Consider the following 23,679-nt stretch of genomic DNA (forward strand, 5'->3'; position numbering starts at 1 on the left):
GACTAGAAGTGAGGCAGGTATGGGGATCCAGGAGGTAGTGTTCGAGGAGCCGCAGCCCTTGCTCTTGTCCAACAGGTTTGAGGCTCTTACTCCCTGTGAGGATGGGAACGGGGACTGCGGGGAGGATGAGCAACCCGGCCACAGCACCGTGGAGTGGGGGGCCATTCAAGCAGGGGGAGTTAAAAGAAATGTTGTAGTGGTAGGGGATAGTATTGTTAGGGGGATAGATAGGGTTCTTTGCAGCCGAGAGCGAGAGTCCCGAAGGCTGTGTTGCCTGCCCGGTGCCAGGGTTAAGGACATCTCCTCTGGGCTGGAGAGAATCTTGGAGTGGGAGGGGGAGGATCCAGTTGCTGTGGTCCATGTTGGTACCAACGACATAGGACAAGGAAAGAGGTTCTGCTGAGGGAGTTTGAGCAGCTAGGGGCCAAATTAAACAGCAGAACCACAAGGGTAATAATATCTGGATTACTACCTGAGCCACATGCAAATTTGGCTAGGGTAAATAAAATTAGAGAGTTAAATGCGTGGCTCAAAGACTGGTGTGGGAGAAATGGGTTTTGCTTCTTGGGACACTGGCATCAGTACTGGGACAGGAGAGAGCTGTTCCGTTGGGATGGACTTCACTTGGCCAGTGCTGGGACTAGAGTCCTGGCGAATTGAATAACTAGGGCTGTAGAGAGGGCTTTAAACTAATTAGTGGGGGGGAGGTTTTAAGAGAGCGAAAAATAAAAATCACAGCGGAGAAGGCAATAGAGCAAGGTAGCAGTGGGGGAATTAAAAAGCAAAGCGTGTCAGGAGGGGACAGAATGTATAATGGTAAAGTAGTAAAGGGGGTAAAAGCAGGAATAAATTGTCAGAAAACATATTTGAAAGTTCTTTATCTGAATGCACGCAGCATTCGTAACAAAATAGACAAGTTGACGGTACAAATAACTAGACATGGGTATGATCTGGTGGCCATTACGGAAACATGGCTGCAAGATGATCATGACTGGGAACTAAACATACAAGGGTATTTGACAATTAGGAAGGACAGACAGGAAGGAAAGGGAGGTGGGGTTGCTATGTTAATGAAGGATGGAATCACTGCAATAGTCAGAAATGATATTGGGTCAAAGGATCAGGATAGTGAAACAGTTTGGGTGGAGATAAGGAATAATAAGGGGAAAAAGTCACTAGTGGGCGTAGTCTATAGGCCTCCTAACAGTTGCAACTCTGTTGGTCAGTGCATAAATCAGGAAATAGTTGGGGCTTGCAATAAGGTAACAGCTATAATCATGGGGGATTTTAACTTTCATATTGACTGGACTAATCAAATTGGGCATGGCAGCCTTGAGGAAGAGTTCATAGAGTGTATTAGAGATGGGTTCCTTGAGCAGTATGTAACTGAACCAACCAGGGGGCAGGCAATCTTAGATCTGGTCCTGTGTAATGAGACAGGATTAATAAAAAATGCCCTAGTAAAGGATCCCCTTGGAATGAGTGACCATAATATGGTTGAATTCCAAATTCAGTTTGAGGGTGAGAGAGTTGGATCTCAAACCAGCGTACTGAGCTTAAATAAAGGAGACTATGAAGGTATGAGAGTAGAATTGACTAAAGTGGACTGGGAAAACAGATTAAAGTGTAAGACAGTACAAGAGCAGTGGTCTACATTCAAGGAGATATTTCACATCTTTCAAGATAAATATATTCCACTGAGGAAAAAGGGGAATAAAAGAAAAGACAGCCATCCGTGGCTTAGTAAAGTAATAAAGGATAGTATCCGACTGAAAACAAGGACATATAAAGTAGCCAAATCTAGTGGGAGGATAGAAGATTGGGAAGCATTTAAAAGCCAGCAAACAATAACTAAAAGATTAATTAAGAAAGGGAAGATAGATTATGAAAGTAAACTAGCAAAAAATATAAAAACAGACAGCAAGAGTTTCTACAGCTATATAAAAAGAAAAAGGGTAGCTAAAGTGAATGTTGGTCCCTTAGAGGATGGGACTGGGAAACTAGTGGTGGGGAACATGGAGATGGCAAAGACGCTGAACAAATATTTTGTATCAGTCTTTACAGTAGAGGACACTAAAAATATCCCAACACTGGACAAACAGGGGGCAATGGGGGGGGGGGGGAGGAGCTAAACATGATTAAAATCACTAAGGAGATGGTACTCGGTAAAATAATGGGACTTAAGGCGGATAAATCCCCTGGACCTGATGGCCTACATCCTAGGGTCTTGAGAGAAGTGGTGGTAGGGATTGTGGATGCATTGGTGATTATTTTCCAAAACTCCCTGGACTCAGGAAAGGTCCCGGCAGATTGGAAAACTGCTAATGTAACACCCTTATTTAAGAAGGGAAGTAGACAAAAGGCAGGAAACTATAAACCAGTTAGCCTAACATCTGTGGTTGGCAAAATGTTGGAGTCCATTATTAAGGAAACAGTAACAGAGCATTTGGATAAACATAATTTAATAGGACAGAGTCAGCATGGTTTTATGAAGGGGAAGTCATGTTTGACAAATTTGCTCGAATTCTTTGAGGACGTAACATACAGGGTGGATAAAGGGGAACCAGTGGATGTAGTGTATTTGGACTTCCAAAAGGCATTTGACAAGGTTCCACACAAAAGATTACTGATCAAGATAAAAAAAATCACAGGATTGGGGGTAATATACTGGCATGGGTGGAAGATTGGCTATCTAACAGAAAACAAAGAGTTGGGATAAATGGTTCATTCTCGGGCTGGTAAACAGTAACTAGTGGTGTTCCGCAGGGGTCAGTGCTGGGACCCCAACTCTTTACAATCTATATTAACGATTTGGAGGAAGGGACCGAGTGCAACATATCCAAGTTTGCCAACGATACAAAGATGGGAGGGAAAGCAGTGAGTGAGGAGGACATAAAAAACCTGCAAAAGGACATAGACAGGCTAAGTGAGTGGGCAGAGATTTGGCAGATGCAATATAATGTTGGAAAGTGTGAGGTTATGCACTTTGGCAGAAAAAATCAAAGAGCAAGTTATTATCTAAATGGAGAGAAACTGCAAAGTGCTACAGTAAAAAGGGATCTGGGGGTCCTGGTGCATGAAACACAAAAAGCTAGTATGCAGGCGCAGCAGGTGATCAAGAAGGCCAATGGAATCTTGGCTTTTATTGCAAGGGGGATGGAGTATAAAAACAGGGAAGTCTTGCTTCAGTTATACAGGGTATTGGTGAGGCCACACCTGGAATACTGCGTGCAGTTTTGGTTTCCATATTTAAGAAAAGATATACTTGCTCTCGAGGCGGTTCAGAGAAGGTTCACTCGGTTGATCCCGGAGATGAGGGGGTTGACGTATGAGGAAAGGTTGAGTAGGTTGGGACTCTACTCATTGGAGTTCAGAAGAATGAGAGGCGATCTTATCGAAACATATAAGATTGTGAGGGGGCTTGATCGGGTGGATGCGGGGAGGATGTTTCCACTGATGGGTGAGACTAGAACTAGGGGGCATAATCTTAGAATAAGGGGCTGCCCTTTCAAAACTGAGATGAGGAGAAACTTCTTCACTCAGAGGGTAGTAAATCTATGGAATTTGCTACCCCAGAGAGCTGTGGAAGCTGCAACATTAAATAAATTTAAAATGGAGATAGACAGTTTCCTAGCAGATAAGGGAATTAGGGGTTACGGGGAGAGGGCAGGGAAGTGGACGTGAGTCTAGATTCGGATCAGCCATGATCCTATTGAATGGCGGAGCAGGCCCGAGGGGCCGTATGGCCTACTCCTGCTCCAACTTCTTATGTTCTTATGGATGCGCTGCAAAAATGCATAAGCAATGTGGTATCTAAGTTTCGGAGCATGTTATCTGAAGCAACGTTTGTGCATTCTCCAGGATATTCTCTGTATAACATGATCTATGCCATAAAATGTTACAATTTTAGTTGCAAACTGAATTCACAACCTGTTTTAGGATAAATTGCCCGATATTGAAAAGGCTCCAAACTGAAAGTAATAAGAAGAAAGTCTTGCATTTATATAGCACCTTTCACAACCTCAGGACATTCCAAAGCACTTTACAACCAGTGAAGTACTCTCTGGACTCTTGGTTCCCCATTATTTCCAGAATGTTTTTTGCATCTTCTACCATGAAGACAGATACAAAGTATTTGTTTAATGTCTCTGCCCTCTGCCATTTCCTTATTGCCCATTATAATTTCTCCTGTCTCTGCCTCTAATGGGCCCATGTTTACTTTTGATGCACATCATGATGCCATAACACATGTCAGGGTGATGTGGTAACAAAAGTTCTGCTAACGCAGAACAGTTTGGATTTACTGAAGCCAGTGAATCTTGATTGGCGTATTTTAACCGTGGCTGTTTGAGATCAAACTTTCCCATAAGCATTCCCAGACCACAACTAGCTTCATTCTATGAATGTTACTAGAAACTTGACTAAATATTCATGTGTGTAGAAAAACAAAGTACATTATTAACAATAAACCACTGATCATTTTAAGTGATTCTGATAAGGATTATAATAAATGTAGCCTTCTGGAATCCCATCTTCAAGATGCACTGCAGCAACTCACCAAGGCTTCTTTGACAGCACCTCCAAAACCCGCAACCTCTACCACCTAGAAGGACAAGGGCAGCAGGCGCATGGGAACACCACCACCTGCAAATTCCCCTTCAAGTCACACATCATCCTGACTTGGAAATATATCGCCGATCCTTCATCGTCGCTGAGTCAAAATCCTGGAACTCCCTAACAGCACTGTGGGAGTACCTTCACCACACGGACTGCAGCGGTTCAAGAAGGCGGCTCACCACCACCTTCTCAAGGGCAGTTAGGGATGGGCAATAAATGCTGGCCTCGCCAGCAACGCCCACATCCCATGAATGGATAAAAAAAAACTTTCGGATGAGAGTGGAACCCTGTGAAAAGGAACAAAAGCTAAATCAAGGTAATTGATGCCGGTTGCATTTAAGAGAGAAATGCTGTGAACTGCACAATGGGGAGGTGTAGGTTTCTGTGCTGAATTGCACAATGGGTTGGTGTACGTTGGTACATACGATTCCCCATGTATAATATTCCCAATCTTAGTTGCGCCACTAGAGGTTGGGTGCAACTCCCAACAGGGAGGAAGTGAAAAATCAGAAGGCGGGTCATATCTACTGGTGGCCAGTTACATCACAAGATTGGTAGAAACACAAGGAGGAGCGGAGGTCAAAGGGAATACATCCATTGTCCAAAACATTGTCAACTACATATAAGAATGGGATAGTTTGAATTACTAGAAGAAATAGATAAACTATATCAAATGTGTTGAAGTTGTTAAATAGTTTTCAAACATTTGTAATCATTTTAATTCTTGTAATATGAAAAATACTGGCGAGTGGGTTTTATCTTACGTTGAGATGTAACAGCATTATTGTGACATTAGAAAATATTACATAAAATTTTATAGCACAGAAACAAGTCATTTTATCTAGCTTCCCCTTAAATGCAGCTATGCCACTTCACGTAGTAGCGAGTTCCACATTCTCACCACTCGCTGGGTAAAGACGTTTCTCCTGAATTTGTTATTGGATTTATTAATAACGATCTTATATTTATGACCCCTAGTTTTGGACTCACCCCCCGCCCACCCCACATTTGGAAGCATCTTCTTTACGTCTACCCCATCGAACCCCTTCATAATTTTAACAACCTCTCAGTCTTCTTGTTTCTAGAGAAAAGAGCGCCAGCCTGTTCAGTCTTTCCTGGTAGTTGTACCCTCTCAGTTCTGGTATCATCCTTGTAAATCTTTTTTGCACTTTCACCAGTGCTTCTATATCCTTTTAGTAATAAGGAGACCAGAACTCTGCACAGTTCTCTATGAATGCCCATTTCCAAACCATCACACCAATTGCAAAAAAATCACAGTAAACTATGCTATTGTAAAATCCATGGTCAGCTGTATAATTAGTTTAAAACCATGCCTGAGGCGCTGCTGTATCTTTGCTCAGTGCTTAAACAGGAATATTTAAGCAGTAGCAATGAGCCCAGCAGACATTTGTCCAGGCATCCAAAAGCAATGACATAAATCACTGTCACCAGGGAAAGCGGCACGATTCATTTGTTTTCATTTAGAATTCATAAAATCTTTTGTGTCAAATCCCACATGGACAGATCCTGTAGCAATTCGGGTAGCCATGCTGAACAGTGATGGGTTTGCTGACGGGGAATGGGAATGAGCCTGACGTGATGCTCACACCTGAAATGGACAGTCGAATGAGTTTGTGAAGATTAGTGTGAAATGCTCACCTCTGACCCACTTTACATTGTGTGAGCAATACAGGGGAAGTTTTAACCTTTCTCATATCCCTCAGTATGGAATCACTCACCTACCGTTGCTCTGATGGGGAGATTGTTTTCACTGTGCATGACCTTTAGGTGCAAAATAATTAATACATCTACTGCTAATGCGTTATTAAAATTACAATTTAGAAATCTATAAAAATATATATATTTTTTAACATATTTACGAATTAGCTTTAAGTTGTAAAATAAGGTGTTCAAAAATGTTTCTACCCTGAAAGGTTCAGTACACTTACAGGCCATAGTTATACAATTTATACCCCACTGTTTGCATATCATTATAGAAGGTTGTGGCTATTGAATCAAAAACAGTGGCTTTTGGCAATTATATAGCACTGTGGATCCTTACAGTACGTTATTAAAAGGAAATGCATGCAGCGTTCAAATACTACTTTACAATGACTTTTTAATGTCCTGCTGTTAAGTAGGCCCAAACACCAGACCTGCACTGGCACATATAATGCAGTCTGTTAGAAGTTCCTAGTATATGGTCTTTACTACTGCTCCTATATTTGCTTATCTTGGGCTTCATCCTTTATTTCCCTCCAGTTGAACCTTTTACACAGTTTTGAAGACTAATTGCATTCCTCTCTCTCTGCATACTTCAGCTAGTTACTTAGTAAAACGATGCAGAAGAATGGATCTTATTAGAAAGGTCAGTGGTGAAAAGGTGGCCCAAGTATTTTCCAACAGATCCCACAGCAATCTAGTTTGTACAAGCTTTCCACTCAGTTGTACCCAACAGCACTGTGAAAGGACCTTCACCACATGAACTGCAGCGGTTCAATCGGCGGCTCACCACCACCTTCTCAAGGGCAACTAGGGCCTTGCCAGCGAAGCCCACATCCCACTAAAAAAGACACATTTTTACACTAATCTATTACTACATGCTTTTTTTTGCCACTTTTAACTTTTAAGAGAACATTATTTGCCCAGCAAGGTGTAAGGATGGAATGCCAGTGCTTTGGTATCTGTAGTTTTTTTTATTCATTCACAGGATGTGGGCATCACTGGCAATGCCGACATTTTTTGCCCATCCCTAATTGTCCTTGAGTGGCTTGCTAGGCCATTTCAGAGGGCAGTTAAGAGTCAACCACATTGCTGTGGGACTGGAGTCACATATAGGCCACACCAGGTAAGGACAGCAGATTTACTCCCCTAAAGGACATTAGGGAATGGGTTTTTATGACAATCCAGTAATTTCATGGTCACTAGTCTTTTATTCCAGATTTACTTAATTAACTGAATTTAAATTCCCCAGCTGCCGTGGTGGGAATTGAACTATTCATCTCACAGGATTAATTAGTCGCGACCTCTGGATTACTAATCCAGTAACATTAACACTATGCTACTGTTCCCAAGCCAGGCACAGTGCAGGTTAAATTCATAGATCTCTGAACACTGCTTGAAATGGAAATGAATGTTGGGCAGGTTCTTTAACAGGCAGGTGATCAGCTCTGCCAGTCAACCGTCCAGGCGGTGAAGATGAAAATTAACCTCAATGTTTCTTTGCCCACTTATGTGACATGTTGATTGCTTACATCTCAAGATCTGTTTAAGTGAGATTGCCACTTTAGTGCCAATTTGTGCTGGGGACTCACATTCACTCGAGACCGCCCAAACTCATTTCACTTGAAACTCAGTGTCAGCCATGGCTGAGTTGGTAGCACTCTTGCCTCTGAGTGAAAAGATTGTGGATTCAAGTCCCACTCCAGAGACTTGAGCACAAAAATCTAGGCTGACGCTCCAGTGCAGTACTGAGGGAGTGCTGCACTGTTGGAGGTGCTGTCTTTCAGATGAGACATTAAACCGAGGCCCCGTCTGCATTCTCAGGTGGACATAAAGGGCTCGAATTTATCAATGGGGACGTGATGGAGGCGGGACTCCCACGTCCTGAGGTTATGAAAGGTGCTATATAAAGGCAAGTTTATTTTTTTCTTACAGCTATCAGAGAAAGGAAACTGTCATCCCAGCACCCAGAAGTAAAAGGACAGTGTCTTAAGTCACTGAACTAATCAGTCCTCACAGCGATGGACAATTTTAACTCTTTGAGTAAAGAAAGCTTTCATAATTTAACATCTATACAACTGTTTCTGATGAGTGTTAGAGTGCCCAATTCCAAAAGTGTGCAGGGCCATAAAATATTTCTTAAACTTCTTAATTGCAGTCTTTTTAACTTTTGTGGGGTAATTTTGACTTTGGGCGATAGTGTAAAATGAGCAGTATCGGATCCGCCAATGAAATCGACAAAATGAAAATCGGGAGAGATGTGTAATGGGCGGCTGATCCAATATTGCCTGTTGCACACGATCGCTCGAAGTCAAAATTACCATCTTTATGTTAGTACACAATTGATACTCTAGTACGCAAAAGGTCAAAGTAAAAACTGCATAATCACTTTTCTCTTAGTCACTAGAAGTACACTCCCAGTGCTCCGAGATACTCTTCTGGTCAAACTTACTGGATGGAAATAAAGTCATAGGCATTTCAGAGTCATAACGGCACAGAAGGAGGCCATTCGGCCCATTGAGTCCGTGCTGGCTCTCTGTGGAGCAACCCAGTCAGTCCCATTCCCCTGTTCTATCCCCGTAGCCCTGCAAGTTTATTTCCCTCAAGTGCCTATCCAGTCTCCCCTTGAAAACATTGAGTGTCTCCGTTTCCACCACTTCTGTCGGCAGCGAGTTCCAGGTCCTCACCACTTGCTGCGTAAAAAAGTTTTTCCTCACATCCCCCCTGTATCTCTTGCCCAAAAACTTAAATCTGTGTCCCCTAGTCCTTGTACCATCAACTAGTGGGAACAGCCTTTCCCCGTCTAGCCTATCCAAACCCGTCATAATCTTGTACATTCCTATCAAATCACCCCTCAACATCTTTTGCTCTAATGGAAACAAATCCAGCTTCTCCAACCTGTCCTTGTAGCTAAGATCCCTGATCCCTAGAACCATTCTGGTAAATCTCCTCTGCACCCTCTCAAGGGCCTTCACATCCTTCCTAAAGTGTGGTGACCAGAACTGGATGCAATACTCCAGTTGTGGCCTAACCAGCACTTTATAAAGGTTCAGCATAACTTCTCTACTTTTGTACTCAATACCTCTATTTATGAAGCCCAAGATCCCATATGCTTTGCTAACCACTCCCTCAATATGCCCTGCCACCTTCAGGGACCTATGCACATTAACTCCCAGGTCCCTCTGTCCCTGCACACTCTTTAAACTGTGCCATTGTCTATTGCCTCTCCCAGTTCCTTCTGCCAAAATACAGTACCTCACACTTCTCTGTATTAAATTCCATCTGCCACTTATCTGCCCATTCTGCTAGACTTTCTATGCCCTGCTGCAGTCGATTGGTATCATCCTCACTGTTTGCCACCCCCCCAATTTTGCTGTCATCGGCAAATTTAGAAATTCTACGCTGTATTCCAATATCCAGGTCATTTATATATATCACAAAAAGCAGTAGCCCCAGCACTGACCCTTGGGGAACACCACTGTCTACCATCCTCCAGTCTGAAAAAAAGCCATTTACCACAACTCGCTGTTTTCTGTCCTTAAGCCAATTCCTTATCCAATCTGCCACTGACCCACCTATTCCATGAAGATCAATTTTGTTAACCAGCCTTCTATGTGGTACTTTGTCAAACGCCTTCCTAAAATCCATGTAGACAACATCTATTCCATTCCCTTCATCAATCCTCCCTGTTACTTCATCAAAAAATTCAATTAGATTAGTCAAACACGATCTGTCTTTTACAAATCCGTATTGGCTCTCCTTAATTAGTTTAAACCTCTCCAAGTGCCTGTTAATTTTTTCCTTGATTATTGTTTCTAAAACTTTACCCACCACTGGTGTTAAACTGACCGGCCTGTAATTACTAGGATTGTCCTTACACCCTTTCTTGAACAATGGTGTCACATTTACCACTTTCCAATCCTCAGGCACCTCCCCTGCATCTAGGGAAGATTGGAAAATTATGGCAAGTGCTTCCGCTATCTCCTCCCCCAATTCCCTTAGCAACCTGGGATGCAAGCCGTCTGGACCAGGCGACTTATCCACTCTAAGCACACCCAGCCTTTCTAGTACATCCTGTCTATCAATTTTCACCCCTTCCATTGCTTCTATCTTTTCCACTTCTACCGATATTTTGTCAGCATCCAGCTCTTTAGTAAACACCGATACAAAGTACTCATTGCGTATTCTAGCCTTGCCTTGCCCTGCGCCTCTAAGCATATATCACCTTCTTTGTCCCTAATAGGCCCCACCCCGCCTCTTACTACCCGCTTACTGTTTACAGAAGATTTTGGGTTCGCTTTTATGTTAACCGCCATTCTACTCTCATATTCTCTCTTTGCCAATCTTATTTTCATCTTTACTTCCCCTCTCAACTTACTGTATTTGGTCTGGTTCTCCCTTGAAGAATTCATCTGATATGCATCATACACCCTCTTATATTGCTTCATCATCTTCTCTATCTCCGTTGTCATCCAAGGAGCCCTTGCTTTGGTTCCCTTACCCTTCCCTCTTGTTGGAATATACCTAGCCTGTACTTGGAACACCTCCTCCTTAAAGATCACCCATTGTTCCGTTACAGTTTTTCCTGTCAGTCTTTGGTTCCATTTTACCCTGGCTAGATCCTTTTGCATCCCATTGAAAATAGTAGCCCTATTCCAGTTTAGAAGTTCCACTCATGATTGTTCCTTGCTCCTCTCCAGTGCTAATCTAAATCTTGTGATACGATGATTACTCGTACCGAAGTGTTCTCCCACAGACACTTGGTCGACCTGGCCCACCTCATTTCCCAGCAACAGATCCAGCAATGCCTCCTTCCTAGTTGGGCCAAGAACATACTGGTCAAGGAAATTTTCCTGAACACATTTCCGAATTTCCTCCCCCTCCTTTCCCTTTACCCTAGCATTATCCCAATCGATATTTGGGTAATTAAAGTCCCCCAATATCACCACTCTATAGCTCTTGCATATCTCTGTGATTTCCTTGCAGATTTGCTCCTCTACCTCCCTCTCAGTATTTGGAGGCCTATAGAATACCCTTTTTGCTCCTCAACTCTAACCAAATGGATTCTGTCCTTGTCCCCTCAAGAACATCTTCCCTTTCCAATACTACAATATCTTCCTTAATCAGCACTGCCACCCCACCTCCCTTTTCTCCTTCCCTATCTTTTCTGAACACCTTGTACCCTTGAATATTAAGTGCCTAGTCCTCACTGCTTATAAGCCGCCACGTTTCCGTTATTGCCACATCATATTGCCACACGGCTAATTGTGCTTGTAGCTCACCAACCTTATTCACCACACTTTGTGCATTTACGTATATGCATTCTAAACCCATTTTTGAATTTTTCGTAGTCTTTGTTAGTCTGCTCCTCTCTAATATGGTACTACTTCCGCCTCTAATACTACTTTCTTCTCTAGTAATATCCAACATACTCACTCTTTTATGCACCTTATTCCTCCTTTCTACTCTTATATGCTGGTGCCCATCCCGCTGCCAAGCTAGTTTAAACCCTCTCGAACAGCACTAACAAACCTCCCCGCGAGAATATTAGTGGAAATTTCCTGTACTTTCCACCAATTATATCATGACAATTCTATTTCTATAGTGAGCAAATAATGTGATCTATTTACACTGCCAACCAAAACTTCTGGGTGCTACTGGAACTATCCTACATTTAGTCAAGGACACTGGCGGGGGAATAGGCCTCAAAGGAGACAGCGCCCGGGGAATTACCCTCATGGCAGACATTGCCCGGGGAATCAGTCCCATGGGAGACACTGTCCGGGGAATCAGTCCCATGGGAGACACTGCCCGGGGAATCAGTCCTATGGGAGACAGTGCCTGGGGAATCAGTCCCATGGGAGACACTGTCCGGGGAATCAGTCCCATGGGAGACACTGCCCGGGGAATCAGTCCTATGGGAGACAGTGCCTGGGGAATCAGTCCCATGGGAGACACTGCCTGGGGAATCAGTCCCATGGGAGACACTGCCCGGGGAATCAGTCCTATGGGAGACAGTGCCTGGGGAATCAGTCCCATGGGAGACACTGTCCGGGGAATCAGTCCCATGGGAGACACTGCCCGGGGAATCAGTCCCATGGGAGACACTGCCCGGGGAATCAGTCCTATGGGAGACACTGTCCAGGGAATCAGTCCCATGGGAGACACTGTCCAGGGAATCAGTCCCATGGGAGACACTGTCCGGGGAATCAGTCCCATGGGAGACACTGCCCGGGGGAATCAGTCCCATGGGAGACACTGTCCGGGGAATCAGTCCCATGGGAGACACTGTCCAGGGAATCAGTCCCATGGGAGACACTGTCCGGGGAATCAGTCCCATGGGAGACACTGCCTGGGGAATCAGTCCCATGGGAGACACTGCCTGGGGAATCAGTCCTATGGGAGACAGTGCCTGGGGAATCAGTCCCATGGGAGACACTGCCTGGGGAATCAGTCCTATGGGAGACAGTGCCTGGGGAATCAGTCCCATGGGAGACAGTGCCCAGGGAATCAGTCCTATGGGAGACAGTGCCTGGGGAATCAGTCCCATGGGAGACACTGCCCGGGGAATCAGTCCCATGGGAGACACTGTCCAGGGAATCAGTCCCATGGGAGACACTGTCCGGGGAATCAGTCCCATGGGAGACAGTGCCTGGGGAATCAGTCCCATGGGAGACACTGCCTGGGGAATCAGTCCTATGGGAGACAGTGCCTGGGGAATCAGTCCCATGGGAGACACTGCCCGGGGAATCAGTCCTATGGGAGACACTGCCTGGGGAATCAGTCCCATGGGAGACACTGCCTGGGGAATCAGTCCCATGGGAGACACTGCCTGGGGAATCAGTCCTATGGGAGACAGTGCCTGGGGAATCAGTCCCATGGGAGACACTGCCTGGGGAATCAGTCCTATGGGAGACATTGTCCGGGGAATCAGTCCCATGGGAGACACTGCCTGGGGAATCAGTCCTATGGGAGACAGTGCCTGGGGAATCAGTCCTATGGGAGACACTGTCCGGGGAATCAGTCCCATGGGAGACACTGCCTGGGGAATCAGTCCCATGGGAGACACTGTCCGGGGAATCAGTCCCATGGGAGACACTGCCCGGGGAATCAGTCCCATGGGAGACACTGTCCGGGGAATCAGTCCCATGGGAGACACTGCCCGGGGAATCAGTCCCATGGGAGACACTGTCCGGGGAATCAGTCCCATGGGAGACACTGCCCGGGGAATCAGTCCCATGGGAGACACTGCCCGGGGAATCAGTCCCATGGGAGACACTGCCCGGGGAATCAGTCCCATGGGAGACACTGCCCGGGGAATCAGTCCCATGGGAGACACTGTCCGGGGAATCAGTCCTATGGGAGACACTGCCCGGGGAATCAGTCCCATGGGAGACACTGCCCGGGGAATCAGTCCCATGGGAGACACTGCCCGGGGAATCAGTCCCATGGGAGACACTGCCTGGGGAATCAGTCCCATGGGAGACACTGTCCGGGGAATCAGTCCTATGGGAGACACTGCCTGGGGAATCAGTCCCATGGGAGACAGTGCCCAGGGGAATCAGTCCCATGGGAGACACTGCCTGGGGAATCAGTCCCATGGGAGACACTGCCTGGGGAATCAGTCCTATGGGAGACAGTGCCCGGGGAATCAGTCCCATGGGAGACACTGCCCGGGGAATCAGTCCCATGGGAGACACTGCCCGGGGAATCAGTCCCATGGGAGACAGTGCCCAGGGGAATCAGTCCCATGGGAGACACTGCCTGGGGAATCAGTCCCATGGGAGACACTGCCTGGGGAATCAGTCCCATGGGAGACACTGCCTGGGGAATCAGTCCCATGGGAGACAGTGCCCAGGGAATCAGTCCTATGGGAGACACTGCCCGGGGAATCAGTCCCATGGGAGACACTGCCTGGGGAATCAGTCCCATGGGAGACAGTGCCCAGGGGAATCAGTCCCATGGGAGACACTGCCCGGGGAATCAGTCCCATGGGAGACACTGCCCGGGGAATCAGTCCCATGGGAAACAGTGCCCAGGGGAATCAGTCCCATGGGAAACAGTGCCCAGGGGAATCAGTCCCATGGGAGACACTGCCCGGGGAATCAGTCCCATGGGAGACACTGCCTGGGGAATCAGTCCCATGGGAGACACTGCCCGGGGAATCAGTCCCATGGGAGACACTGCCTGGGGAATCAGTCCTATGGGAGACACTGCCCGGGGAATCAGTCCCATGGGAGACACTGCCCGGGGAATCAGTCCCATGGGAGACACTGCCCGGGGAATCAGTCCCATGGGAAACAGTGCCCGGGGAATCAGTCCCATGGGAGACACTGTCCAGGGAATCAGTCCCATGGGAGACACTGTCCAGGGAATCAGTCCCATGGGAGACACTGCCCGGGGGAATCAGTCCCATGGGAGACAGTGCCCAGGGAATCAGTCCCATGGGAGACACTGCCTGGGGAATCAGTCCCATGGGAGACAGTGCCCGGGGGAATCAGTCCCATGGGAGACACTGCCCAGGGAATCAGTCCCATGGGAGACACTGTCCGGGGAATCAGTCCCATGGGAGACACTGTCCGGGGAATCAGTCCCATGGGAGACAGTGCCCAGGGAATCAGTCCCATGGGAGACACTGTCCGGGGAATCAGTCCCATGGGAGACACTGCCTGGGGAATCAGTCCCATGGGAGACACTGCCCGGGGAATCAGTCCCATGGGAGACACTGTCCGGGGAATCAGTCCCATGGGAGACAGTGCCCAGGGAATCAGTCCCATGGGAGACACTGCCCGGGGAATCAGTCCCATGGGAGACACTGCCTGGGGAATCAGTCCCATGGGAGACAGTGCCCAGGGAATCAGTCCCATGGGAGACACTGTCCGGGGAATCAGTCCCATGGGAGACAGTGCCCAGGGAATCAGTCCCATGGGAGACACTGCCCGGGGAATCAGTCCTATGGGAGACAGTGCCCAGGGAATCAGTCCCATGGGAGACACTGTCCGGGGAATCAGTCCCATGGGAGACACTGTCCGGGGAATCAGTCCCATGGGAGACACTGCCTGGGGAATCAGTCCCATGGGAGACACTGCCCGGGGAATCAGTCCCATGGGAGACACTGCCCGGGGAATCAGTCCCATGGGAGACACTGCCCGGGGGAATCAGTCCCATGGGAGACAGTGCCCAGGGAATCAGTCCCATGGGAGACAGTGCCCGGGGGAATCAGTCCCATGGGAGACACTGCCCAGGGAATCAGTCCCATGGGAGACAGTGCCCGGGGGAATCAGTCCCATGGGAGACACTGCCCAGGGAATCAGTCCCATGGGAGACACTGCCCGGGGAATCAGTCCTATGGGAGACACTGCCCGGGGAATCAGTCCCATGGGAGACACTGCCCGGGGAATCAGTCCCATGGGAGACACTGTCCGGGGAATCAGTCCCATGGGAAACAGTGCCTGGGGGAATCAGTCCCATGGGAGACACTGCCCAGGGAATCAGTCCCATGGGAGACAGTGCCTGGGGAATCAGTCCCATGGGAGACACTGCCCAGGGAATCAGTCCCATGGGAGACACTGCCCGGGGAATCAGTCCTATGGGAGACACTGCCCGGGGGAATCAGTCCCATGGGAAACACTGCCCGGGGAATCAGTCCCATGGGAGACACTGTCCGGGGAATCAGTCCCATGGGAAACACTGCCCGGGGGAATCAGTCCCATGGGAAACAGTGCCCAGCTGTCAGCCTCACAGAGACACCTCTCTTTGCCCAAGTCCCTTTGCAGTGGACTTAAAATTATTTCAGAATCAAGAGCTTATAGCAATAGTTGAACTGGCCCATTACAAGTACAGTTTGTGAGAATGTTGGGAATCTGTGCAGACAACGGTGTTCGTACAAATCGTGATTTTACTTTCAAAACCATTTACAAATTTGCAGTTTTCACTATGATTTAATGACTCCCAAGAGTGTCCACTTTGTATTACAACGTGACAGCAAAACATCAATAGACTAAGTATCAGAAAAGATTCATGCCCCATCCACTGTCTGGTAGGTCTGCATGAAAAGCTACACAACAATTTAATGCTTTCACTCTTTCGAATGCACAACATTCTGTACAAAGTCTTGAGGGACCTCATTAGTCCTATCTGGTGTTTCTCCAAAGACTTGGGCTTCCGTGGTCCAATTTGTAATCTTACTGTAGTGTGCACTATCGAGATGGAAGTCCACAAAGTGTGCCAGCCTGTTACACATCAGGAAAGAATGTAAAATCCTACATTTATTTATTCCAGAATTAATCCCTGTTTGAAGGAATGCTGATGTGCGTAGCTGAGGATCGAGAGGTTTTGGGGCGAGCCACACCAATTGCGTGAGTTAAACGAACACTTTTAGATGACTGAGCAGCTCTTGATACAGTAGTTCCCTTTAACTGGACAGTCTTTGGTATCCCTTCTGTTAACCTTGGTGAACCTCACTCTTTGAGTTGGATAAAAAGAAACATTAAATTAAGAGCCAGTCCAGGCTTCTGGTCATTATGTGCAAATTTTAGCTTCCTCTGCTTGGACAGGGTAGTAACTGAATTTGTTGGGGAGAAATTGGCTTTATATCCATTTTTTTTAATATCAAAGACAATTCTAAAAAGAGGGGTGAGAAAGTTTAGAAAAACAACATTGCTTTCCCAGCCATGTATTTCAGCCAGCTCTAGTTTTATGATTCTGGGTTCTTGACTGTTCTCTGATACTCTTCCAGTTCATTTTTCCTGTTCATTGCTTTCTGCAGTTCCTGTTTGATCAGCTGAATCTGTTTCTCCAGTTCTGTTAGCTCATGAATGACTGAATACCTGGCTTTCACAAGGGGTTCAGATTTGCCATTGGAATTGATGGCAAGAGGCAGCTCTTTCACCACTGGGGGTAGGTCCTCAGCCTGGCAGGGTTTCAAATCCATTTCAGGCTGTTGGTCATCTTTCAAAATGCATCTCCGTTTGTTCCAATTCGCATGACTGGCTGTATTCCACACGACTTGCTGGTTATTTCCAACGTTGCACCTGAAAATGAAAAAAAAAATGTTTTAAGTCAGACCCAAACTGAAGAGGCATCTGCACAAGAAATGTATTGCTATATAATACTTTTGCATACATGTAGAATAATTCATAGGCTTCACTCGATTGAGTTTTTGATGAGGTAACAGAGAGGGTTGATGAGGGCAAAGCTGTTGATGTGGTGTACATGGACTTCCAAAATGCATTGATAAAGTGCCACATAATAGGCTTGCCAGTAAAGTTGAAGCCCATGGACTAAAAGGGACAGTGGCAGCATGGATTCAAAATGGGCTAAGTGACAGGAAACAATGAGTAGTGGTGAATGGTTGTGTTTCAAATCAAAAATCAAATCAAATCAACTTTTATTGTCATTGTTAGTGCACAAGTGCAGTACAACGAAATGTAGGCTTGCGGCTCCCGAGAGTGTACAATTTGGATTAGGACACTTAAACATTTCAACATACATTTGTACATATATATTAGCATAAATATGACCATAATAAAGTGCATCGGCAGATGTGCAGGCTTTAGTGTTTACTTGTGGAGTTCAGTAGGATGACAGCCCTGGGAAAGAAGCTGTTCCTAAATCTGGTCGTACGGGTGCGAATGCATCTGTAGCGTCTTCCAGATGGTAGGAGGGCGAACAGACTGTGGCTGGGGTGGGTAGGGTCTTTGATGATGGACCGTGCCCTCCGTAGGCAGCGTTTCTGATATATATGTTCTATGGTCGGTAGCCGGGTGCCGGTAATGCGTTGGGCAGTTTTGACTACCCGCTGCAGGGCTTTCCGGTCATGGGAGCTACAGCTGCCGTACCATACCGTGACTGGAGGAAGATATACAGTGGTGTTCCCCAGGGGTCGGTACTTGGACCACTGCTTTTATTGATATAGATTAATGACTTGGACTTGGGTGTACAGGGCACAATTTCAAAATTTGCAGATGAAACAAAACTTGAAAGTATAGTGAACAGTGAGGAGGATAGTGATAGACTTCAAGAAGACATAGACAGGCTGGTGGAACGGGTGGACACGTGGCAGATGAAATTTAACTTAGAAAAGTGCAAAGTGATACATTTTGGTAGGAAGAACGAGGACATGCAATATAAACTAAAGGGTACAATCCTAAATGGGATGCATGAACAGAGACACCTGGGCGTATATGTGCACAAATTGTTGAAGGTGGCAGGGCAGGCTGAGAAAGCAGTTAAAAAAGCATACGGGATCCTGGGCTTAATAAATACAGGCATAGCGTATAAAAACAAGGAAGTTATGATGAACCTTTATAAAACACTGGTTCGGCCTCAACTGGAGTATTGTGTCCAATTCTGGGCACCGCACTTTAGGAAGGATGTCCAGGCCTTTAGAGAAGGTGCAGAAAAGAATGGCTCTAGGGATGAGGGACTTCAGTTACGTGGATAGACTGGAGAAGCTGGGGTTGTTCTCCTTAGAGCAGAGAAGGTTGAGAGGAGATTTGATAGAGGTGTTCAAAATCATGAGGGGTCTAGACGGAGGAGATAGAGAGAAACTGTTCCCATTGGCGGAAGGGTCGAGAACCAGAGGACACAGATTTAAGCAGATTGGCAGAAGAACCAAAGGTGACATGAGGAAAAACTTTTTTACGCAGCGAGTGGTTGTGATCTGGAATGCACTGCCTGAAAGGGTGGTGGAGGCAGATTCAATCGTGGCTTTCAAAAGGAAATTGGATGACTACCTGAAGGAAAAACATTTGCAGGGCTACGGGGAAAGGGCGGTGGGTGGGACTTGCTGAAGTTCTCTTGCAGAGAGACGGCATGGGCTCGACGGGCCAAATGGCCTCCTTCTGTGCTGTAACCATTCTATGATTCCTCTTCCTATCTCCATAACCTTCTACAGCCCTCAACCCTCTGAGAACTCTGCGCTCCTCCAATTCTGGCCTCTTGGACATCCCTGATTACCTTCGCTCCACCATTGGCGGCCGTGCCTTCAGCTGCCTAGGCCCTAAGCCCTGGAATTCCCTCCCTAAACCGCTCCACCTCTCTTCCTTTAAGTCACTCCTTAACACCTACCTCTTTGACCTAGCTTTTGGTCACCTGTCCTAATATTTATGTGGCTCGGTGCCAAATTCTGTCTGATAACGCTCCTGTGAAGCGCCTTGGGACATTTTTCTACGTTAAGGTGCTATATAAATGCAAGTTGTTGCTGTTTAGTAATTCAAAGGCAACTAGAAAATAATGCAACCAGAAAAAGCACCTTTTGTAGTGACAACATTAAATCCAATTAACAGTCCGATATTTCTTTCTAATGTGAGTACGACTATGATACCACTGGACAACATAGAGTACTATTTCTCAATAAACCCTCTTTCTGTCACATGATATAGATATGAATGAAAAAATTCAATGGGAGCAGTTAACAGGAAATGTGACATCAACTCTGACTGAATCTCAAACAGGAAAACAGCTCAAAGTTAAACAATTCTGCACTGTATGTGCTATTTAAAAATATGTTTGACAAGGTTATTGTTGTGTATGTACCTTTAAGGGAATAACTGGTCTTAGACTGCAGTACCGGCAGTGACCACCCCTGTATAAAAGGCCCTAGCAGGCTTCTGTAGTTTCAGTTTCAAGCTGCCTCTTGTTCAGTAAAGTACCTGTTAAACTGTTCTCCCGAAGTCCGTGTATTATTGAGGCGCGGACTTTACAGTGGCGACGAGTAAGTTTGAACTCACCTGCAGTGTGGCATCATCTCACGGGGATCTCGCCTGAAAGGAAGGTCCTGGAAGGTCGTAGTCTGAGCAACGGGCGTCGACCGAGGGCAACCGCCCAAAGAATCCATCGGTGTTTGGAGAATTGCGGGAGAGACTGTGGTTCCAGCGAATCGTGCTGGTAGCAGGTAGCGCGCTGACCCTTCCGGACTGCGGTGGGCTCAAGCTCGATCGAGCGGCTCTACAAATCGGGCCGCGCAGCGTCGCCGGGAAAAGAAAACAAGAGAGAGAGGGTGGAGCGCACAGGGTGCGGTCGGTGCTCGAGAACAGGACAGCGGAGAAAAACTAAACGGGGGGGGGGGGAAGGAAAGCGAGACGCGCCGAAGCTGCGGGTCGCCGCCATTACCCCGTAGATCGGTAGGAGCAGCGTGGCAGTTGGGGAAGAAGCAAAAGCGCGGGAGGCGCCATTTTATTCCATTGGGGAAGAAGCAAAAGCGCGGGAGGCGCCATTTTAAATCGCCCAAGATGCCGAAAAGTGGCAGTATCACTGCTTTCGACAACGAGGTAGAAGACTGGACCACGTATGTGGAAAGAATTGAAGTGTACTGCAAGGCAAATGAGGTGGCTGATGGAAAGAGGGCGTCGGTATTATTAAATCTGATGGGTGCGAGTACGTACGGCCTATTGCGGAATTTAATTACCCCAGCTAAACCAATGGAGAAAAGTTTTGAGGAGATTGTTCATATCTTATAGGAACATCTAAGCCCTACACCACTGCTGATAGCAGAAAGATTCAAGTTCCATAAAAGAAACCAGCACAAAGATGAGAGCAATGCTGACTATCTTACGGAACTACGCAAGTTATCGAAGCACTGCCAGTTCGGAGCAGGACTGGCAGACACCTTACGGGATAAGTTTGTCTGCGGGCTCCAGAGTGAAGGAACCCAGAAACGACTACTTTCAAAAAAGGACCTGACGCTAGAACAGGCTTTCAGCGTGGCAGTATCCTACGAAGCAGCAGCACGGGGAGCTGCGGAAATACAACAGAAACCACAAGAATACAGCGCGAACGAAATGGCGTATGGAGCCGAAAAGTGCTATCGCTGCGGCAGAACAACCCATGAGCAGAAGGACTGCTGGTTTAAAGACAAAATATGCAGGCAATGCGGGAAAATGGGACATATAGCAAGAGTCTGCAGGTCGGGAAAGAAGACCAACACGACAAGAACTACTAAGGAACAGTACAGGAAAGTAAGGAAACTGACAGATAGTAGTTCAGAAGATCAGGAGAGTGATAAGGACTCCGGGAGCAGGCGACTAAGTTGTTTAAAGTTACACAACGTGATCGCAAAAGAAGATCACCGAACCATTTGGGTCACCCTCATGATAGCAGGGTCCCCAGTGAAGATGGAATTAGACACAGGATCAGCCCTAACTGTCATGAATCGACGAGACTATGAGCGGCTATTCTCACACATACCCTTAAAGGACACGTCCATTGTATTGAAGACATACACGGGGCAAAAGGTCTACCCCAGAGGAAAAATAAGGGTGCCAGTTGAATATAACGGAAAGGAAACACAGAAACTATACATGTATATACTACGAGATGGAGGACCACCATTATTGGGACGTGAATGGATCCGAAGACTACAATTGGATTGGCATTCCATTCTGGCACTAACTGTGACTGACAAAAAAGATGATGATGTCGCACCTGGACGTCTGTCACAAATTCTATCTGACCCGGAAGAGGTGTTCCAACAAGGACTTGGGACTCTAAAAGGAGTAAAGGCAACCATAAAGATTGAGGATAACGCAACCCCAAAATTTTTCAAGGCCAGACCGGTGCCATACGCGATACGCCCAGCTGTGGAAGCTGAACTGGAGAGTCTGGAGCGTTCGGGGGTGCTGTCTAAGGTGGACTGGAGTGAGTGGGCCACACCCATCGTTCCTGTAATGAAGAAAGCATTGAGCAGCACACCTGGGGAGCCAAGGAAGGTTCGCATCTGTGGGGACTTCAAGGTGACTGTGAACCCAGTCCTGCACACAGTACAGTATCCGCTTCCGCGGATAGAAGATATTTTCGCCTCACTATCTGGAGGGAAACGTTTTACAAAGATTGATCTGGCTCAAGCGTATCTACAAATGGAGGTGGAAGAAGCATCTAGGAAATACCTCACGATAAACACTCACAAAGGCCTTTACCAGTACAATCGACTGGTATTTGGGGTAGCATCGGCCCCGGCTATGTGGCAGAGGGCAATGGAACAAGTCCTGCAAGGGATCCCGGGGACCCAGTATTATTTGGACGACATCCTGGTTACGGGCGAAAATGACAATGAACACCTTGCCAACCTGGAACAGGTGCTCACGAGATTACAGGAACATGGGCTATGACCCAACCGTCCCAAATGCGAGTTCTTCAGGAGACAAATCTCGTATTGTGGCCACATGATTGATGAGGAAGGGTTGCATAAGTCGCCGGACAAGATTGAGGCTGTAGTCAAGGCTCCAGCACCAGAAAATGTGTCGCAACTGAGGTCGTTCCTCGGGTTGGTGAACTACTACCATAAGTTCTTGCCGAATTTATCTACAATTCTGCACCCACTGAACGCCCTCCTTCAAACTGGTGTAACATGGAAATGGAGTGATGAGTGTAAGCGTACCTTTCAGGAATGTAAATGCCAAATCACTTCAAAAGAAGTATTGGCCCACTACAACCCAACACTACCGATTCGGTTGGCATGTGATGCGTCACCTTACGGCATTGGAGTGGTGCTGTCACACAAACGGTTCAGAGAGGCCAATAGCCTTTGCATCGCGCTCGCTAACCTCAGCCGAGTGTAACTACGCCCAGATTGACAGGGAGGCCCTCAGCCTGGTGTGGGGGGTGAAGAAGTTCAATCACTATCTGCACGGGCAGAAATTCACCCTACTGACTGATCATCAACCCCTGGTCTCAATTTTTAACCCAAAGAAGGGCATTCCAGTGATGACGGCGCAACGGCTGCAAAGATGGTCACTTTTTCTAGGGGCATATCAGTATGACATAGAGTACAAAGGTACGAAACAACATGGAAACGCTGATGGGCTGTCACGCCTACTGTTGCCTACGGTGGAAGAAGCACCTGCAGTGGACCCGGTGGAGATATTCCATGCGACCATAGTCGAATGTTTGCCTGTTACAAACGCAAGTATTGAGAAGGAAACCCGAAATGACCCGACACTTTCTCGGGTCTATGATTTGACGGTGAAGGGATGGCCAGCATATGGCGACTCACTGTTGCCAGCATTCTCGCCAAGGAGGGAACAGCTGTCAGTGTGCCGGGGAACCTTGATGTGTGGATCCCGAGTGGTAATTCCACCCAAGTTGAGAGATAGAGTACTCAATGAGCTTCATGAGGGTCATCTGGGAGGGGTAAAAATGAAGAGCCTAGCCAGGGCGTTTGTGTGGTGGCCGGGAATCGATAAAGAAATCGAGGATATGACCAAGAGATGCACAGGATGCCAGAAGGTCCAAAACGCTCCACCACAGGCCCCGCTACATCCATGGGAGTGGCCCTCATCTCCATGGCAACGGGTACACATTGATTTCGCTGGTCCATTTATGGACTCAATGTTTCTTATC

At 46.9% G+C, this 23,679-nt stretch overlaps 2 protein-coding genes across 2 annotated transcripts in view; both read right to left on the minus strand.

The window, feature by feature from the left end:
* Positions 1–8,665: 8,665 nt before the first annotated feature.
* Positions 8,666–16,582, minus strand: LOC147124792 (uncharacterized). The gene is given in 5 exon segments (XM_085984721.1): positions 8,666–8,689; positions 13,707–13,801; positions 14,010–14,074; positions 14,076–14,163; positions 16,528–16,582. Coding segments are annotated over 5 exon segments (327 nt in total).
* grin3a (glutamate receptor, ionotropic, N-methyl-D-aspartate 3A) overlaps positions 16,154–23,679 on the minus strand; it is a 286,032-nt gene continuing 278,506 nt past the window's right edge. The window contains exon 9 of the mRNA XM_085993338.1: positions 16,154–17,372. Coding sequence (XP_085849464.1) covers positions 17,036–17,372 — 337 coding nt within the window. The 3' untranslated portion in view covers positions 16,154–17,035. The remainder of the gene's footprint in view (positions 17,373–23,679) is intronic.

Source organism: Somniosus microcephalus, chromosome 1 (assembly GCF_052327205.1).
Source record: "Somniosus microcephalus isolate GS21.2 chromosome 1, FLI_Smic_1.0, whole genome shotgun sequence".
NCBI lineage: Eukaryota > Metazoa > Chordata > Chondrichthyes > Squaliformes > Somniosidae > Somniosus > Somniosus microcephalus.